Source organism: Hemibagrus wyckioides, linkage group LG23 (genome assembly GCF_019097595.1).
Source record: "Hemibagrus wyckioides isolate EC202008001 linkage group LG23, SWU_Hwy_1.0, whole genome shotgun sequence".
NCBI classification, from domain to species: Eukaryota; Metazoa; Chordata; class Actinopteri; order Siluriformes; family Bagridae; genus Hemibagrus; species Hemibagrus wyckioides.
The window spans coordinates 3368166-3386036 of NC_080732.1; the positions used below are offsets into that span (position 1 = coordinate 3368166).

At 38.7% G+C, this 17871-nt stretch overlaps 1 protein-coding gene across 1 annotated transcript; it reads right to left on the bottom strand.

Annotated features, from left to right (window-relative positions):
- Positions 1–398: 398 nt before the first annotated feature.
- On the bottom strand, positions 399–16711 carry drd3 (dopamine receptor D3). The gene is made up of 8 exons (XM_058376022.1): positions 16299–16711; positions 12844–13143; positions 11597–11709; positions 8513–8649; positions 6404–6597; positions 4139–4204; positions 3075–3429; positions 399–1481 (listed from the first exon to the last, which is right to left on the bottom strand). The coding sequence occupies exons 2-8, from the start codon at positions 13129–13131 to the stop codon at positions 1285–1287; spliced, it is 1350 nt and encodes a 449-aa protein (XP_058232005.1). The 5' UTR covers positions 13132–13143; positions 16299–16711; the 3' UTR covers positions 399–1284.
- Positions 16712–17871: the final 1160 nt, after the last annotated feature.

The window sequence follows — 17871 nt, forward strand, 5'->3', positions numbered from 1 at the left end:
GCTAGAGGTTTATTGTTTGTATGTTTTTGCTGTGTAAAGACACGAAGCCAACAGCGAAGCACACACACACACACACACACAATCCCTTATAGAGAACTGCTTACAGGAAGTGATAAGCCTCTCTGACAGGACCTCACTGTGTGCAAAGGCTTAACAGAGACGAGCAGCTTGACTGGGTTAATCTGCGGTGAAGGACTTGTTAAGCTGGACAGAGGAAGGACGACATGTGGCTGTAGCAGAATCAAAGTAAATTCATTAGCTGTCTTTTGCCATGAATTACTAATTGAACAGAGCGAGACGCAGCTGCCTTCACTCACATTGTCATTCCTGTGAGAATACTGTGTGTGTATACTGTGCACACCAAGATTTCCTGAGTACTTTCACAAAAAGCAGGCGCTTTTAGGACTAAAACGTAAAATGCACTTGAGTGTGGTGTGCATTTCCTCTCTCTCTTTCTCTACCTCTTTTCCACTATCTGCATCCATCTCCAGAGCATCTCCATCTCCAGCTGGTCTGCACACTAAAGGCCTTTTGAAATGAACCCACTCTGATTTCATTCTCTCTAATGCACTTCCTCCCTCCGTTCATTCTCTTCTCTAATGTCCTTCCCCATGCCTCGTCTCAAGGTCGTTCTTCCTATTTTGTATTTATCTGAACAGAGCACATGGATGTTGTTTTTTTCGTTTGGTTTAATTTACAATATTATAAACATGTTACAAATGTAATGACCCCCAGGATCATTTTCATGAGTCTTCTCAAAGCATCCCATTTAAAGAAGCTGGTACCAGACATGTAGTTGACAATACTTCACTCCCTGGATGCTTTCTGAACATTTCCATCCAAAAAGGGACGTTAGAGACACATGCAATTACAGATGAAACCAGAAACTGAAAAAAAAAACCCAGCTTCTTTGAACGTGTAAGGAGCAAATCAACATCGTGATTTGTAGAGGCTCAGATGCTGATTGTGTCCTTGAGCTCTCCTGATATGTGAGATCTTATAGGTCCTGTTACACAGAGGAGGTCCTCAGGTGATATGTAATCCACAATCTTTTAGATGCTGATTGCGGTCTTGAGTGTTGTTTACATGATCCAATCCACTTTTTCCTCAGTCTTCACATCGCTGCTGAATCCAGTGGCCTCTTATGTGTTCGATTTACTTGAACTCATAACTGGAAGCATGAAGTGATTTAAAATATGGCTAGACTGTGACCAAAGGTCTTTAACATTTTTGGCACTCAATTTTTCCAAAGCAAGAAAAGTTGGAAGAATTGTGAAGTTGAGATCAGCAGGTCAGGATTTTGATGAAGGCTCGGCGAAATTCGATGTTGAATGTGGTGTAAATGACGGGGTTGAGGGCGCTGTTGACATAGCCGAGCCAGGTGAAGGCGCTGTACAGCTCGGCCGGCACGTGACACTTACTGCAGTGAGTGTTCAAGATGTGAGTCACAAAGAAGGGTAACCAGCAGATGAGAAAGACTCCTAGGGGAATTTCCACACACACACACACACAGACACACACACACACACACTAATTAACTCTTAATAAATATCAAACAAACATGGCACACTTATTAAACTCTATACCTGAGTGCGGTTATAGAATAATACATTAAAGTTTAGACCTCCAGCAGCTACCATTTCTAAGTGCCATCATTTTTTAAAAACAAATCAATGTAAAACTGACCATTCGGACTTTGGGCTGAGGCATGTGTGAATTAATTCCCTCCCTGTTTAGCCAGACACTTCAGATTACCATCAATGTCATTCATCAAGTGTAGGACACGCTGGCTTTCACAAAGCGCAGCAACACATCGTGAGGCAGAGCATTAATTGTGTGAAATTGTTTTCTGGGAACTTAGCAAGCCATCAACTTAATTTTACAGAGCCTGACTTTGTCTGGACGGCTGAATGACACTCTTCAGGGTTCCCCAGGTGGCCGTGCTTCAGGCTGACAGCTAACACACAGACGTAGCACAGAGAGATTGCCGGGTTGTGATCTGGTTGCTATAGAATTAGGAGTGTATGAAGCTAACAATGAGAGGGGTTCGCATATCAATGACTTTATAATCCCTCACTGGCTTTTTTTTTTTTTTTCCAGAAAATTATGTCAGGAGGTAAACCCGAATGACATTCTGATAAATGTTTATCAGCGAGATACAGTATGTGAGGGCTTTGCTGTCTGTTTGCTACAGTGGGCTTGCAGCCAGATTCCTAGAAGCAGGTGCGCTTTATCTTTCTTCAGCAGATGATGAGTCGTAGCAGGAAATTGAGATAGTAGGTAAATGATTCTGCATCAGCTAACTAAAAACGAATCTGTATCGACAGAGGCCAGACTGTCCACTTTATTAGGAATACCTGCACATCTTCACCTTTGTGCAGTTATCTTATCAGCCAATCATGTGGCAGCAGTGCAATGCATAAAACTGCAGACAAAGGTCAATACTTCAGGTAAAGTTCCCATCAGAAATCAGTAAAAGTGTGATTTCTCTGTCTGCAGTTGTGGTATGGTTGTTTTGAAATACTCAAATATTCAGACCAGCCCATATGATACCAACCACCATGCCTTGATTGATCAAAGTAGATCACACCTTTTCTTTATTCTGATGTTTGATATGAATATTTCCTGAAGCTCTTGACCCATATCTGGAATTAATTAATTTATTTATCTTTGCACAATGCTGCTGCCACATAATCGGCTGATTACATCGACCTACATGAGTATAGGTGTTCCTAATAAATTGGACAGCAAGGGTAGGTCACTTGGTAGGTATACGATTACAGTCATGTATAATTTTGCGTGTAGTACTGGTATAAGTCTATGAGGAACAGCAGAAATTAATTTTCACACAAACCCTCTTTTGTAAGCTTACATTTGGAGGCTAAAGTTCTTCCTTTTTTTATGTACAGTATGTATTAATTTCCTTTTGGTTGATGGACTGTACTGTAATCTGACATTTAGGTGGTCAGAGGTTGATGCTGCATTCTCTCTTGTACAAAAATATGCTCATACATGCATATGATTGCTTAATGTCTCTTTGCGAGAGTAACGCATCTGATCAGGAAGGTTCTCACCCAGTACGATAGCCAGCATCTGTGTGGCTTTCTTCTCTCTGGACTGTCGGTTCCTGTAGCGGCTCTGGTTGTTGCGCCGTGAGACCCGAGTGGGCCGAACTGCGGTGCGAGCACGGCCATTAGACATCTCCTTCACCTCGTTACTCCTCACAGTCGCCGCCTCTCCTTCTTGCCTCGCCTCTTCGTCACGATTGGGCTCGGGTTCAGTGCGTGCGAAGGAGGCCTGGCTGATGCTGCAGTAGTTCGGCGTGTCCACCGGGGGAAGGATGGAGTTATCGACGGGGACCGTTTTAGGTCGTTTACGCCGTAGGCAACCTGAGAGAAGCCTGGGACGAGCCACCTTCTCTGTGCTCTCCTGAAAAGATGACGATTACAATAACAGTATAATGATTCAGCAGCTAGATAGTCCAGATACAGAGCAATATCTAAAACTAGAACAGTAATCCAACAGCCTCTAGGTATTAAAGATGCAGTCTGGCGTATATAATGGTGTATCTATTTAAGTATTAAAAATATCATGAATCACAATTCTCACAAACTCCGCCCTTAGCTTAGTGTTATAAGATGTACAACACTGTTAACTTTTTTCAAGTATATCCTATTTTGTAATAAAGTACTAAATTAATCAATACATCATATCAAATCAAGAGAATATCTCTCTGTATCTCCTGCTTCATTGTCACTCACTCTGAGACCTGAGCATGTTCACCGCTGTATTAACTATCATGTTCACTGTTAAGGTTATTTGTTGGGTTGAAAATTGGTGTGAAAATTTAATATGACATTGCAGCATTAAGACCCTGAGAGAGGAACGGAGCACCTAGCGTGACGTGCTGTAAGAACCTGCGCTCCGGGATTGCAAATTTTCAGCTCTCGGCTTGCATCCCCAGGGTAATAATACAGCGTGACAAAACAGACGGAATAAACTGGGCTAAATAAAGAGCATGCTCGACTGCCGTTCATTACAGAGAGGAGTCACTCAGCTCAATGTGCCTCTGTCAGTAGAGGATAAATTTATACCAAGCGTCAAACGTTTAGCACACGCAAAATATACACACATTTACCACATTGATCCTGATGGGAGACAAGTCGCGTCTGTCTTTTCGAGCGTCATCTTGCAAACAGGTCTCCTTAGGGAGAGAGTCAGAGAGAAAAACGGAGGGAATAAGTGTGAGAGGAGAAAAAAGACAAGACAGAAAGGGAGAAGAGCTTTGAGAGCAGACTGGGATAAAAAGAGGAAAGAAGAACACTAGATGTCTTACATATCTATATTATATAAAATCCTGCTGCTAATATCCATGTGTAGTGAAATTAGTGCACTTCTTTAACACATAGTAACGAGATCCTAATGCATAGCCACAGCATCGGAAGATGTAGGAATAAGAAAATTAAGAGCAGGCATGTTTTAATAAAGCATGATCATTGTGCTGTGTCCCAGTTACAGAAGGGAATTTATATACAAAGTTTGACACTAATCAACCAGATGCCTGCTTTTTTCATGTAAAGAGTGTATAATGCAAATAAAACCCATATCTCACAGCTGAGTTTTAAGTTTTAGTAAGGAGAAATGTCCCATGGCTCTGAGATAACTGACCTTAAGGTCATAGTTGGTTTTATGAGCTGGAATTGAACATGGAATGGATTAAGCGTCCACTTCAAACGCATGGTAGAATGTCTTCAGAAAAAATAGGCTATATAACTGATTTGAAAACAAAGCAATGAATAAATAAATAAATAAATAAATAAATAAATAAATAAATAAATAAATACACAACATCTTTACAACTTAACATGTATCAAATTTAGATTTTCTTTAGAATTTTAGAAATTTTAGAAAAATAGACTAAAAAACTGATTTATGTGTTTGTCAATTCTGTGGATATCATATAAAATAAGCAATAACTAACCAACTACATTCACATTCACAGTTTCAAATCTCCTTTGAAATGATCTATAATATGATATATAAGTTTAATAATATACAGCGTGTTTTGTTGCAGCAGGCGAGCCATAGGGTTTAAAAAGTTTCAAAAGTGTTACTATAGATTGGCTAATTACTAAACGTTCATCAGGGGAAAGTTTAAGAGATAAATAAAATATACACTATTTTAATTACCGCCCCACCAGACAGAAAACAAAAGCTCATTCACAGTTGTGTGGGCATGTCGGAAACAATGAGATGCTTAAAGACTGTGTAAACATGTCGAAATAATGGCCTCTGGTTAAAATGTGCTTTTTACCTGTCTTACCTCAATCTTCTAGGTCATTTTCCTTTCACAGCTTTAACAAAATGCAAATAAATAAATAAAAAAATCACAAATGAACACATTTGGTATTCTATCTACAAAACAGTGAGCAGGAAAAAAAAATCATTTCAGTTTCTGTTATGGGTTAAAGCAGGCAGATGAAATAAAAAATTTCAGTCGACCTGTGCAGTGCTTAGGTCTAATATCCGTGTCAAAAATCTCACAGGAGGAAGAGGTTAGCAAATAACAATGAAATGGCCTTGCTGGAACTGTTTCAAGGTCTCGGCTCAATTTCAAAGGAACGACACGGAAACCACATCCCCTGATCAGGGGTATGGCTTAGATTGATCTGCTTCAGTGATAGATGATGCTTTCGAACATGCTCTGCTGGCCAAAATAGATTCGAAATGGAGAAATATAATAGCAAATTGGCATGTAATCCAAAATTGATCTGTAAGGTGCTATGCTGGAACACTAACACCTTATGCATGAGTGATTCTTCTGTTCTTATCTCGATGGTCTGTTGTATGTTTTCACAAAGTGGGAACACACTGATGTGGTCAGGAATTAATTTCAGGTTGGGGGGGGGCGTGAGCGTTACAATTATATTGATATATTGACATGATCATGCATCCTGGGTCGAAGCCAGACAGAGTGCTGTGATTTTCTGCAGATGTGGGCCAAGATATATCTTGTGACATCACCAGCCCTCTCTGATTCACGTTACATTATATCATAGAAAGCAATTACATACAGTATGTGTCTTCACTGCAAGGAGCTTGACATTTGGAACAGTTAAATATTGATCAATCATTCTGATGTCATCTTTGACCTTTTATGAACATCATTACAGTGCAATACCCAAGCAAAACTTTATCCTTATTATTATTATTATTATTATTATTATTATTATTATTATTATTATTGATTTGTAACCTGCATTGTTGTTATGTAACTGCCCATGAATAAGCTTGATGAACTGTGAAAAAATATTTTTAATCTTGAAATACACCCAAACCTTCAAACCACCAACCAATCCCCCTTCCCTCTAAACCTCTGCATGAACGTGTGTGTTACTCTTACTGCGGCTGGCAGTGCGGACCCTGGCGTGGCTTCGCTGCTGGCTTGCCGGAACGTTATCCTTTTCCTCCTCCCCCTGAGGAAGATGTAAATGCGCACGTAAACCAGCAACGTCACAATGAAGGGAAGGTAGAAGGACACAACAGATGAGTAGATGACAAAATCAGGGTTGGATATGGAGCACACCAGTGGATCGTCTGCAAACACAAACAGCATAAAAAATATTTGATATGGTAATAATATCGTAACATCTCATATACACAGTACACGTAAACTGACTCACTGTAACATAATTACAAATTGTAGATAAACTAATGCGCTCATACTAGATTTTTACTATCTAACTGCCATTATTAGAGATTACAGTCCACCTAAATTAGCTCATTTTCAGTTGCGCTCCAGACAGTAAAGCCATAATGTGATAACAGTTGGGGGTGATGGAGCCACTGGGTCTTCAATACAAATGCACAGTTGAACGATTTCGTTTCTATGGCGACACGATCAAACTTTGAATGTCTAATCTGTCCTTAGTGAAGACAGAGCAGGAGTTATTTATTGGGAACCAATGTGAGAAACCTGCTGTATTATTCCCAGAAGGCTTCTTTGTATATCATCCATTACTTCTCAGCCAGAGACTAATTAACTGATTACACAGATCGAGTGGCTACAGAGGTTGCTCTGTATATCCCATTGAAAATCCTGAGTGTAATCTGATTGAAAGGTCTCAGAGGGATTGACCATGAAAAAATAAAAAAAATGACAGCTCTCTGATCAACGCTCTGATCATTCCTTTACTTTTGATCTAATATTCAGATTCATGAAGCAGCAAATCCCAGGTGTGATTCAAATCAAACAGCACACACTGACGTTCACATCTGAGTCCATTATCATGAGCTGGTTATATTTATAGCACAGTGAGCTGTTCGACTGTCAATTAAAGCTAGGTGTTGGGTTTATATATATATAAAAACACCATTTCTGACAATAGCACAGGTTGCAATTGATATCACAGGTTTATATTAATATTAATAGTCAATGCTTCACATAGATTAAGTCTAATAATAATGACATACACTACCAGTCAAAAGTTTGGACACACCTTTTAATTCAATGTTTTTTGTTTAGGGATTTATTTTCTACATTCTAGAACAGTACTGGATATTTCAAAACTATGAAATAACACACATGGACTTAAGTAATCCATATGTAATGACAACAAAAAACAGTCAGTTGTTATTTTAAGACACGAAGGTCAGGTGTTCTGGAATAGTTCTTGCAAGAACAGTATTGTCAAGTGCATTTGCAAAACCCATCAAGCACCATGATGAAACTGGCTCACATGAAGACCATCCCAGGAAAGCAAGACCAAAACTTCTGCTGCAGAGGAGAAGTTCATTTAGAGTTACCAGCCTCAGAAATCACCAATTAACAGCACCTCAGATTAGAGGCGTTATGAAGGCTTTACAGAGCATCAGTAGCAGACATGTCTCAATATCAACTGTTCAAAGGACATTATTGTGTATTTCGGCCGCCTTCAGCAATGTTTTACAATGTAGAAAGAAATAAACATCAGGAAAGACCATGGAATTAGAAGATGTGTCCAAACGTTTGACTGGTAGTGTAATTCTATAGGGATTTTGTAGTAGGGAAAAAATGATTTAACATTTATGGAAGGAGTCTCCATGCCATAGGAAAGTCTAAGTGTGGAGAAAAGCGTTTTTTTCAGTAACAAGCTTCATTTCTTCGTCCGATTACCTATGAAAACATGAGCGTAACGCTTTATAGCTGCTGTAACGTAAGTAATAACTGATTTTGTGGAATTGCCAATTGAATATTTAAGATGTCCCTTTGGTGTATAAATAAATCGGTAAAAAAATGTGTTTAATAAATAAAATAAAATCCTGTATTAAATTAATTCTGAGAAACTTTGAGTATAAGAAATAATTTAATATGAACCAGTGAGTACAAAACAGTATGTTTTCAACAATACTAAGTTAAGAGGGCGTGTCTTACCACTCACACAAATTTCATCCACACAGCAGTTAAGAAAATGCAACAAATAGGATTCCCAAGGTATCTTTTTGAAGTCTGTGACTGTATCTGCATCCTGACCTGTGGTGTTGAAGCCAAACAGTAAAGGGCAGGAGACAGCGAAGGCCAGGATCCACACTGTGGCTATCATCACTGACACTCTTTTACGTGAGCTGTTAGTTGTGTTGTACAGTACAGGCATCACTACGGCTGTGTACCTGCAGAGAAACAGCCAGACTGCTCATAGCATGAAAGCTGATACAGGAAGACAAAGGAAAGCAAGTCAAGATATTCAATTCTATTTGTGTGGCACATTTAAAAATGCACATTGACAGGAAGCTGCTTTAAAGAAGTATAGAAATCCAGGATATAAATGATGCACTTTAAATTTATCCCTAATGAGTGTTGGATTACAAATTTATAAAATGTTAAATCTAGGTTCCAACATAATAGTATATAAACTAAAAAGTTATGTACATTGGGTTTTACATTTTAAGGTAAAGATGATGACATTCTAAGAAGATCAAGTCCGGCAGCCCAGGTGTCTGAGACATTAACCTTTTGTCTGTATGTACTTCCACCGGGAAGGGTCCCAGGTTAAATGTGAATGCTAATCTCAAGGCCAGGCTGTGCCTTTGTCTGTATGATAATGTGAAGGTCTGGGTGATACTGTCAGGCTGATTGGATTAGCACCTATGCATTTGAACAACACTGTTATGCTGATGAGCTCAGGGCTGGGGAAATTCCGTTACCGGGCTGATTCCTGTACTGCAGTTGCATGCTTTGTTTAGATTGTCTCCACCTCTATGTATCCCTCCCCCTGGAAAAGTATAAATTCTACAGTGCTGAAACTATAGTCAGACTTGCATGACTACAGCGACGCACAGTGAGTTCTCAATAAAGAGTAACTTCTGCTTGAAAGATATCCCAACGTCTCCTGGTCTCTGCTTCGACAAGGAAAAAGTTTCCAACAGAGGTGACTTATGAACTCCCTATGAGACGAATTGAGGAAGAAACCTTAAAAGAAACCAGATTCAAAATGGTACGCCATCTGGGTGACACCGGGTAGTGCGGTTAGAAAATAATTTCCCTTTTATAACTGTGTTATTGAATATATGGACAAAAAGCCATTTGCATATCCACAGTAATGCCATATGTCTCAAGGCAGTCCATGTGGTGCCATCCTCAGCAGCAGCAAACAGCCTCTAAGTGATATAGAAATAAATAAACGATAAATATCTAGTGAGAGTTGACCAGCAGCCAAAAAAGAATTTGCAAAGGAGTACTGACTATGTAGTTGAGTCCCTTCTAAAACATAAATTTTAATATTTTAATATACAGTATGTGTATCAACTATAAGGTGCTGGAGAGGACACATTTAGGACTTAAATTCATGAGCAACCTTACCTTCTCTGCCTGATTATGTGCACTTTGGGTTATGCTACACTCACTTTAAACCATTTGTTCCGCTGCCCCAAGGGTTTTAATTATTCAACTCTTCACATCGTTCAAAACTGAAGAACTGCCCCTTAATATGGAAGAGGGATTTGTGTGTTTTTACTCACTTGCTCTCAGTGGATTTTAGGCTTTCTTTTCTAATGGTGTATTGGTATTAATAATAAATTACGGACACATCCAGGGCAGGCGTGTTATTAACACTTTCACCCCGAAGGCTGCGCCTGGCTTCGGGTTTAAATAGCTTTGACGGTGTGGTGTGGAGAAAAGGAGGAAGAGCAGAAAGGATTGTGGCCAGGTATGGATACATAAAGAAGGGTTTAAATACAGACACAGGATGTGTGTGAACGTGTAATAATCAACATAGCTTTCTGTTTCACAACAGAATTAATATTAATGACGCTGTTTTGTAGTCTCGCCCATTTCACTCCACACGAGCCGACCTATTATTTCCTCCTGTTTAGCCGATACCTCTCAGCGTCTACTGATTGCATTTTGATTTGTCTCTGAAATAATTGATATGATAATGACGATGATGATAAAGGTTCAAACCGTGCCATTCAACGCAGAGAGTAATTAAAATCCCCTCAGATCCACGGACATCCTCACTATTTGCAAATGAATTAACTTTGAAAGTTAATTAAAAAGTGTCCGTTTTATTGTGACCAATGGTGGCCCATTTCTAAGAAAGTCATCAAAGCTGTAGTTAACATTAAAGTAAACTGATATACTTTGCCCGTTCCTGGTGGTTTGTATCACAGTTATCGTAAAATGCATAATGAATTTAATTAAGGATTAACATTCATGTACAAAAAGCCTGACTGATTCCTGCTTCTTCTTTTTTTTTCTTTTATAAACAACGCATGAGATTTGTCCAGTTGAATCAGATTGGGCCTTGAACTACAATCCTTTTTAATTCCAATTATTCCAATAATATAGAAATAAAACAACAAATTAAACACAAATGGATCTTTTAACACTTCAAAATTCGAAGAAATAAATTGTTGACAATAATATAAGCCCAGTAAAATATCTAATAAAACATTTCTGACAGGAAGTATTCCCAACCTAGAAACAACTCTATTTATAACACTATACTGTATTTGTTTCATATGTTTCAGAAGTGAGATTTAGGAAGCATGCATTTAACCAGGGAAAATATATGTGTTAGACAGGTAATATCTGGTAATATTAACATAAAGTGAAAAGTACCCTTTTTTAAAAATAACTTTCAATGGATGAATCATGAATAATGATGTTTCCTTTTTCAGCTAGGGGACTTACAAGTTAATGCAATAATAATATGAAATTTTTAAGCATTTTATGTGTTATATTTCACCATAATGTGTAGATATAATGGGCTGAGACAGGGAAAAAGTGCTGTAGGTTTATTAATGTTTTATTGCTTTAATTTATGTATCTGAAACATGCATAATGGAGCATCTATCTTTGAACCACACATTTTCACTCTCAATGGCATGGAGTGAGCGAACACTGCAGCGCTATAAAACCTGCTAGCAGTTTTAAAACAGATGATACAAACAAACTTAGTTTACAGTCGAGTGGTTTGTTGTAGGGCCTTTCAGATTTCACTGTAGGTTGCAGTTGCTACTCAATAATAATGAACTTGAAGCAGCTGAAATCTTTTGTACATCGTTATTAAAATCCTCACTTGCAGGGAATCCCGTGATTGATTAGCGGTGACGTTACCTGTCGATGCTGATGGCACACAAGTTGAGAATGCTGGCTGTACACATCATCACATCCAACATCACAAATATATTGCAGTACAATCGACTAAAGAGCCAAGAGCCACCAACCACCTGCAAAAAATGAAGCGGTTTTACAAGCATTCTCGAACTCTCACTCGCTTTATTGGACTGGATCCTTAATAAACAAATGCTGCATCTTTCCATCTTATTACAAATTAGCAACATGAGTACACTTTTGTCCATTTGGATAGTCCTTATCTCCTATGATATATGGCGATTAAGATGCAATGAACAAACAGATACATCTTATCTTCCATATTCCTCAGTGAAACGCAGTTGTCATGGATGGTTGAGTTGTATCTAATAAAGCTCTTGCAGATATGCTTCCGCTCTGAATTACAAACTCTGAAATTGAACCAACTGAAATTTTGTTCTCAATCGCAAATCGTGCTATTTCTGTGACACGCTCTAATGAGCTGAGAGATTTAGAGTTAACAGCTTTGCTCCTCTGAAGTATCACAGAGGCTCCCTGTTTACTTCAGATTTGTAGCACGGTGTAAACTCTGGTTAGATTGCTGGTGAGGTTAGGAATCTGTATGTAGCTGTTAGAATGTATGCCGTAACTGCCGTAACTTGTTTCTTAGATGTTCCACAACTTTAAATGGAACTACTGACAGTAAAAAGGTAAGATGCATCATTATTTAATAGATTAAAACAAAGCAAATTGATGTGGAATAAGCAGAATATCAGACTTCATGACATGCTGTTTCAGGAAAATGATTCACTATGGGATGCTTCACATCAGATTGGATCACATCACCCTGTCATGGATTATTTTCCTATAACAGCATGCCCCGCCCTGCTGCTGGTCCCCTATTTATTGTTGCTCTGAATCTTCATTGTGTCTTCATTCCTCATTGTTTGCATTCAGACAAGATTCTGACTTCCTTCTGTCTTTGTTTTTCCAGTTCTTTAGCCAAATTAAGTATCTTCTAGTTTGACTTCTGCTCATTTTGTACACACTGATTATGCATTTGCTTGCGTCATTTTTTTGACCTTGCCTGTGGTCATGGACACAGATTACTGGTGCTTCAGACTCCCAGCCAGATGGAGAGACCAGGACACAACAACATTCATCAATCAATTCAGAACTAAAATGAAATATTGCCATTCCCTCACTTTCAGTAACCTCTTTATCCTAGTCAGAGTCTGTATAACTACAGTGTTTGATCTCTTTGGGCTCACCTCTAAATAAACAGCCCAAGGCATGACCAGCGAAGCCACCAGCAGATCAGCCACAGCCAGGCTAACCACAAGATAATTGGTTGTGGTTTGAAGCGACTTCTCTCGGACCACTGCCAAACACACCAGCACATTCCCAAATACAATCGCCAGGATAAGTAACGAATAGAGCATGGCGTAGTAGTTACGCACTCCTTCCTCCAGAGCTGGAGCCATGCTGGAGTTTGGCATCGCGTTGGCAGATCGCTCCGAGTCATTCCACCACCAATCACTGCTGTGTAACATTGTCATCGAGAGTAAAACCTGAGAAACAGGCATGAGTTAAGGAATCTGAAGGGAAAACATCAACATATTTATAAGTTCACAGAGAAATGTTATAAGTATCATGAATTTAATGACTAATAGCAAGCTAAAAAACATCACTTCTTCAAATGTTAGACTGACAGAGTAAAATATGAACAGAAGGCAGAACCTGGACCTACAGTTTTTCTTGAACACCTGGACAACTGTCCTCATGGAACAAAGGCTACAGAGGATTCTGAATCTTATAGCAAAGCCTGAATTCGCTGAAACCAACTGAGCAATGACCACTAAATGGAACTGAACATGCAGAGCCTTAACCCATCCTTAATCAGGTCTTACACCAATAAATTACATTGGGTGTGGCATAGGAGAATTTTAAGTGGCATACATGTGATGTTGGCTATCTATCTGTCTATCTATGAATCTACATTTACATTTCTGGCATTTGACAGACGCCCTTATCCAGAGCGCCTTACAATTTATCTCATTTTATACAACTGAGCAATTAAAGAGCCTTGCTCAGGGGCCAAGCAAGGGCAGCTTGGTGGAGCTGGGATTCAAGCTCACAACTTTCCAATCAGTAGTCCAACACCTTAACCACTAAGTTACTATATCCTCACATCTATCTATCTATCTATCTATCTATCTATCTGTCTGTCTGTCTGTCTGTCTGTCTGTCTGTCTGTCCATCTATAATAGATCAAGTTAAAAGAAGCCTAAAATTCAGGGGTGCTGCAGCAACCTGAACACCTCCACTACAGATCCTCATTGGCCCACTGCTTGTTCAAGCCAGCATTTAAATAATCTAATTACAAACCTGACAAATGTAATAAACATTTATAAGCTCTTGGATACCTTTCTTGATTATAGGTTTAAACCTTTAAGGATTCCCCTTAAGGGAAAACTGCAGAAAGTTCTAAAATGTTTGACCTTTTTCTGTGAAAGTCCTGCTATGCAGTATTCTGTAAGGTGTACCGGTATGCTACAAAAGTGCTTGCAAAGCAGAATAAGGACAATATCCACTTATAATATGGATGTGAAAAGGGCAAATCATGGAACTACCTAAATAATTACAATCCCCACTCATATTGTAACCCTCTGCAGTACAACAAGCTCAGCAAACACTGCATTACTCCAATGGCCCTGAGTCATTCTTCAGGCTCAGCAAACAGACTGACTATCACTGCACAGGCTCAGGAGCACTATAAGACAAAAAAAAAAATCTAAATCAGGAAACAGAAAGGTAAATGCTTTGGGGTTTTGTGGCTTTATAATACTGACAGACACTGAGAATTATGCTAATGACATATAGACTTGGGAAGAACAGACAAGCTAAAGAGGCACACACAGTCTGGCCAGACTAAAGATAAGAGATTCCTCAGCTCCCTGTTTTATATCATTATTTAATGATAAATATAATAAAATTCAACAAAACCTAAATGTGATTTTTTCTTTGTGGATGGATGGAATTTCTTCATCTCATAAATCAGAGTGACACAGTAAGCAAGTGCATGTGTATATTAACTCATGCATAAGTACAAAGGAAGTTAGTGTCTCCTCTGAGCATGTTGAACTGCATGAGTGATGTTTTGGAGGAGGCACGTGTTAGTTAGCCCTCCCAGATTAATTTGTTGTATTGCTGTGCAAATAAATGAAATGGAATTAGCAATGACTACAGTAAACAAGTAATGTGAAGAATTCTATAGAAGTCCTTGTCCTTGTGTGTCACCATCATAGGAATTTATAAATGACCTTATCATAAGCACGCATATTCGCTAACACATGTCCTCTATATGTTCTTGTGATTGCTAATATTGTAGTAATATTGCAGTTGTATTGTTTTTCTTCTTCTTATGAAGGCTATTAAAACTTTAAAATATTCCATGTCCAAACTTTGCCAGTACCAATATACCTTTGTCAGGTCAGTAAATCACCTTTGGAATTGGATTGAGACTGGATTGAGGCAGAGAGTGAAGAAGCTACATATGGTTTTTAATAGTACATCAATTTAAATTGGGTTTAATTTCAGCTGCAGCAATAATATTAGCAATAGCGTGGGTCAGTCCTCATTCCACCTCTATTTTCTCTGTTTTGACGCTGCCATTTCAATTAGCCTACAGCCTCCAAGTTCTTATTAATCCCTGGAAATTTCATAAAACCCCCTTATATAAGTGCCATTGTGTGCAGAAAGGATCACTCTCTTAATATAGAGAATCAGAGGACTTAATAGGTTATTAATGGGTTTTGTGAAATTTTTAAAACAACGTTTTTTTGGTCTCATAAACAGAAGGATGAAACAGACTGAATTCCAAATTTGGCTAAAGCCCATAAATTCACCCCATAAGACATGAGCCTGTGTCAAATTTATTTTACAGAAATTGGGGTTAACAAATCATGATTAATCATGAATCATGAATAAAAAAATTTCACGCAAAACTGTCACTCATAATGGACTTGTTTCTGTGAGATTCTGAATGATGACCCTGGGTCATGGGTGCCCAAAAAAAATCATTTAAGCACGGGATTCCCAAAGGAAGACATAGTAGCCTATGGTAGTTCTAATAGGAGATTAGTTTCCTGTGTAAACCTCCATACAGCATGCTTTGACAAGTCATTAACAACCCCCTTGAGGGTTCCTAACGTGTTTCTAGGGAGGTGGGGGGTGTAGTCTGCTGATATGCTTTTAGGATGAGCATCTATACAAAGAACAGAAAACAAGCTCTGTGTTAGTGTTTTTAACGCCATTGATGAAACACTAATCATTATCAGCCACTAAACTCATTAGACTCATTAAACCCTGTCTGTAATATAAAAATGTAAAAGAATTTGATCCAGAATATAATAATTAATTGCATGATTGTTATATATGTTATTCATATCATTCAGACAGAGTTAGACAGCACATTTGGATATACTGTAGCCTGTTGTAACGTATAACAACTTACTGATTCGTACCTATCTCTGGATGAACAGAGGAAACGGGATCTTCATGCATATTCAACATCAACAGACTTTCTAATCAGTCCATGATTAAGTTGTTTCTAATGATCATGTTTGATAAACTTTCAGCAAGACATACGTATGCACTCATATAAATATTTAATCGATACACATTGTCTGAATATTAATAAAAATACCCATGCTGATGGTATTACCTGTGCTGCTCGGAAATCACCTACTCCTGTGCGCTCAAACTTCTCCCGACACTTCGCCTGTGTACTTCTCCATTTCCCCCTGTCCTCTTCAGGATGGAGAGCATATAGAGCTTCTCATCAATGCACAGTGCTACACACCGAAAGACACCCACTGCACTTTCTGTCATCCACTTATTCCACTAAAATCCAGGAGTTTTTTGCGAATCCGTGCCGCGAGGACGCATCCCCGTGTGGCTCCTGAGAGCGCGCGCGCCTTTTCCAGCTTTCCACATGAGAACAAACCGAGCGCTTTTCGCTGTAGAGAACATCCTGCACCGATTCTTCTTTTACACAAAGTCAAAAAGATGGATTTGGGATTCGTACATTAGGGCAGAAGTCATTGAAGTGGCATTTCAAATTGGAACCAAAATAGTGCTGGTGCTTTCTCTCCACGCTGCTACTGGACTACTGAGTATCCAGTGTGGATACTGAAGCCAACCTAATAGCGCACTCGTTTGACAGCTTGACACACACCACTATTCACTGCTGTATGTTTTGAGTATTATTAAAATCTTTTAATTTTCAACTTCTTTGATTTTTTTTTTTTTTGTGTGTGTTTACCCCGGAGACGCTCGTCCTCTGGTGTGTGTAAATATCTAGAAAAAACCCAACACTAACACGTCATACCACTGTAAGAAAAAAATCCAGCCATCCAGCCATCTATTGTTTTCTGTATACAACTTCCTGTCTTACCATTCATTCCTCCTTTCACCCATCAATCCCTTCAGTCCGTAGCTATTTTATATCCTGTCTATTTAACTGTCAGCCTGTCTTCGTCTACCCCTTCATCCATTCATTCTATCTATTCACCTATCCATCCATATACCCAACCATGCATCCATCTGTCCATCCTGGTGTCTGTCTGTACTGTATATCTATCCATCTAACCATCTGTGTCTGTCTTTATCTGTTTATCTATCTACCCTATTTCTGCCTCAACGTTAATTACTGTCTGTGCCAAGACAGAGGGACTAAATCCACCTTTAATTTCTTTTCTTAAATAGAATTAACCACAGAGATATAACTCACATCATACTGATGAAAAAATAATGAGGTTCTTTCCACTGCCTTGTCTGACCTTTATTACAAACTTGTTCATCATATTAACATATGCAGCAGCCAATTTGTGTGGAAAATTATTTGTTTTGATTAAGCATTAGAGCATTAGGGAACTGCATATTTTGTGCGTGTGTGTGTATCATTTTATGGCTTTATTTTTGGACTGCTTTTTTTATATTGCAATCAGCCTGCAGTATTTTTGTGTGGTGAAGACAAATAGAAGATGTGATTGATGTTCAATCAGTGTGAAGCAAACTGGAAAGAAAAAGTTAGTTTGTACTTTACTGAAAACTGGACCAGTTATGAGCTCCAGTAGAGTACAGAAACAACACATCGACTCAGTGACTGGAGAGATGTCTCAGTTTAAGGCTAGACTGTCACAGTGATTAGTAACTGAACTCTTTAAAGCTCTCCATCTGTAGTTATTGTGCACTGTAAAATCGTTTTTTTTTTACAGGAGTGTGTTGCTGCACAG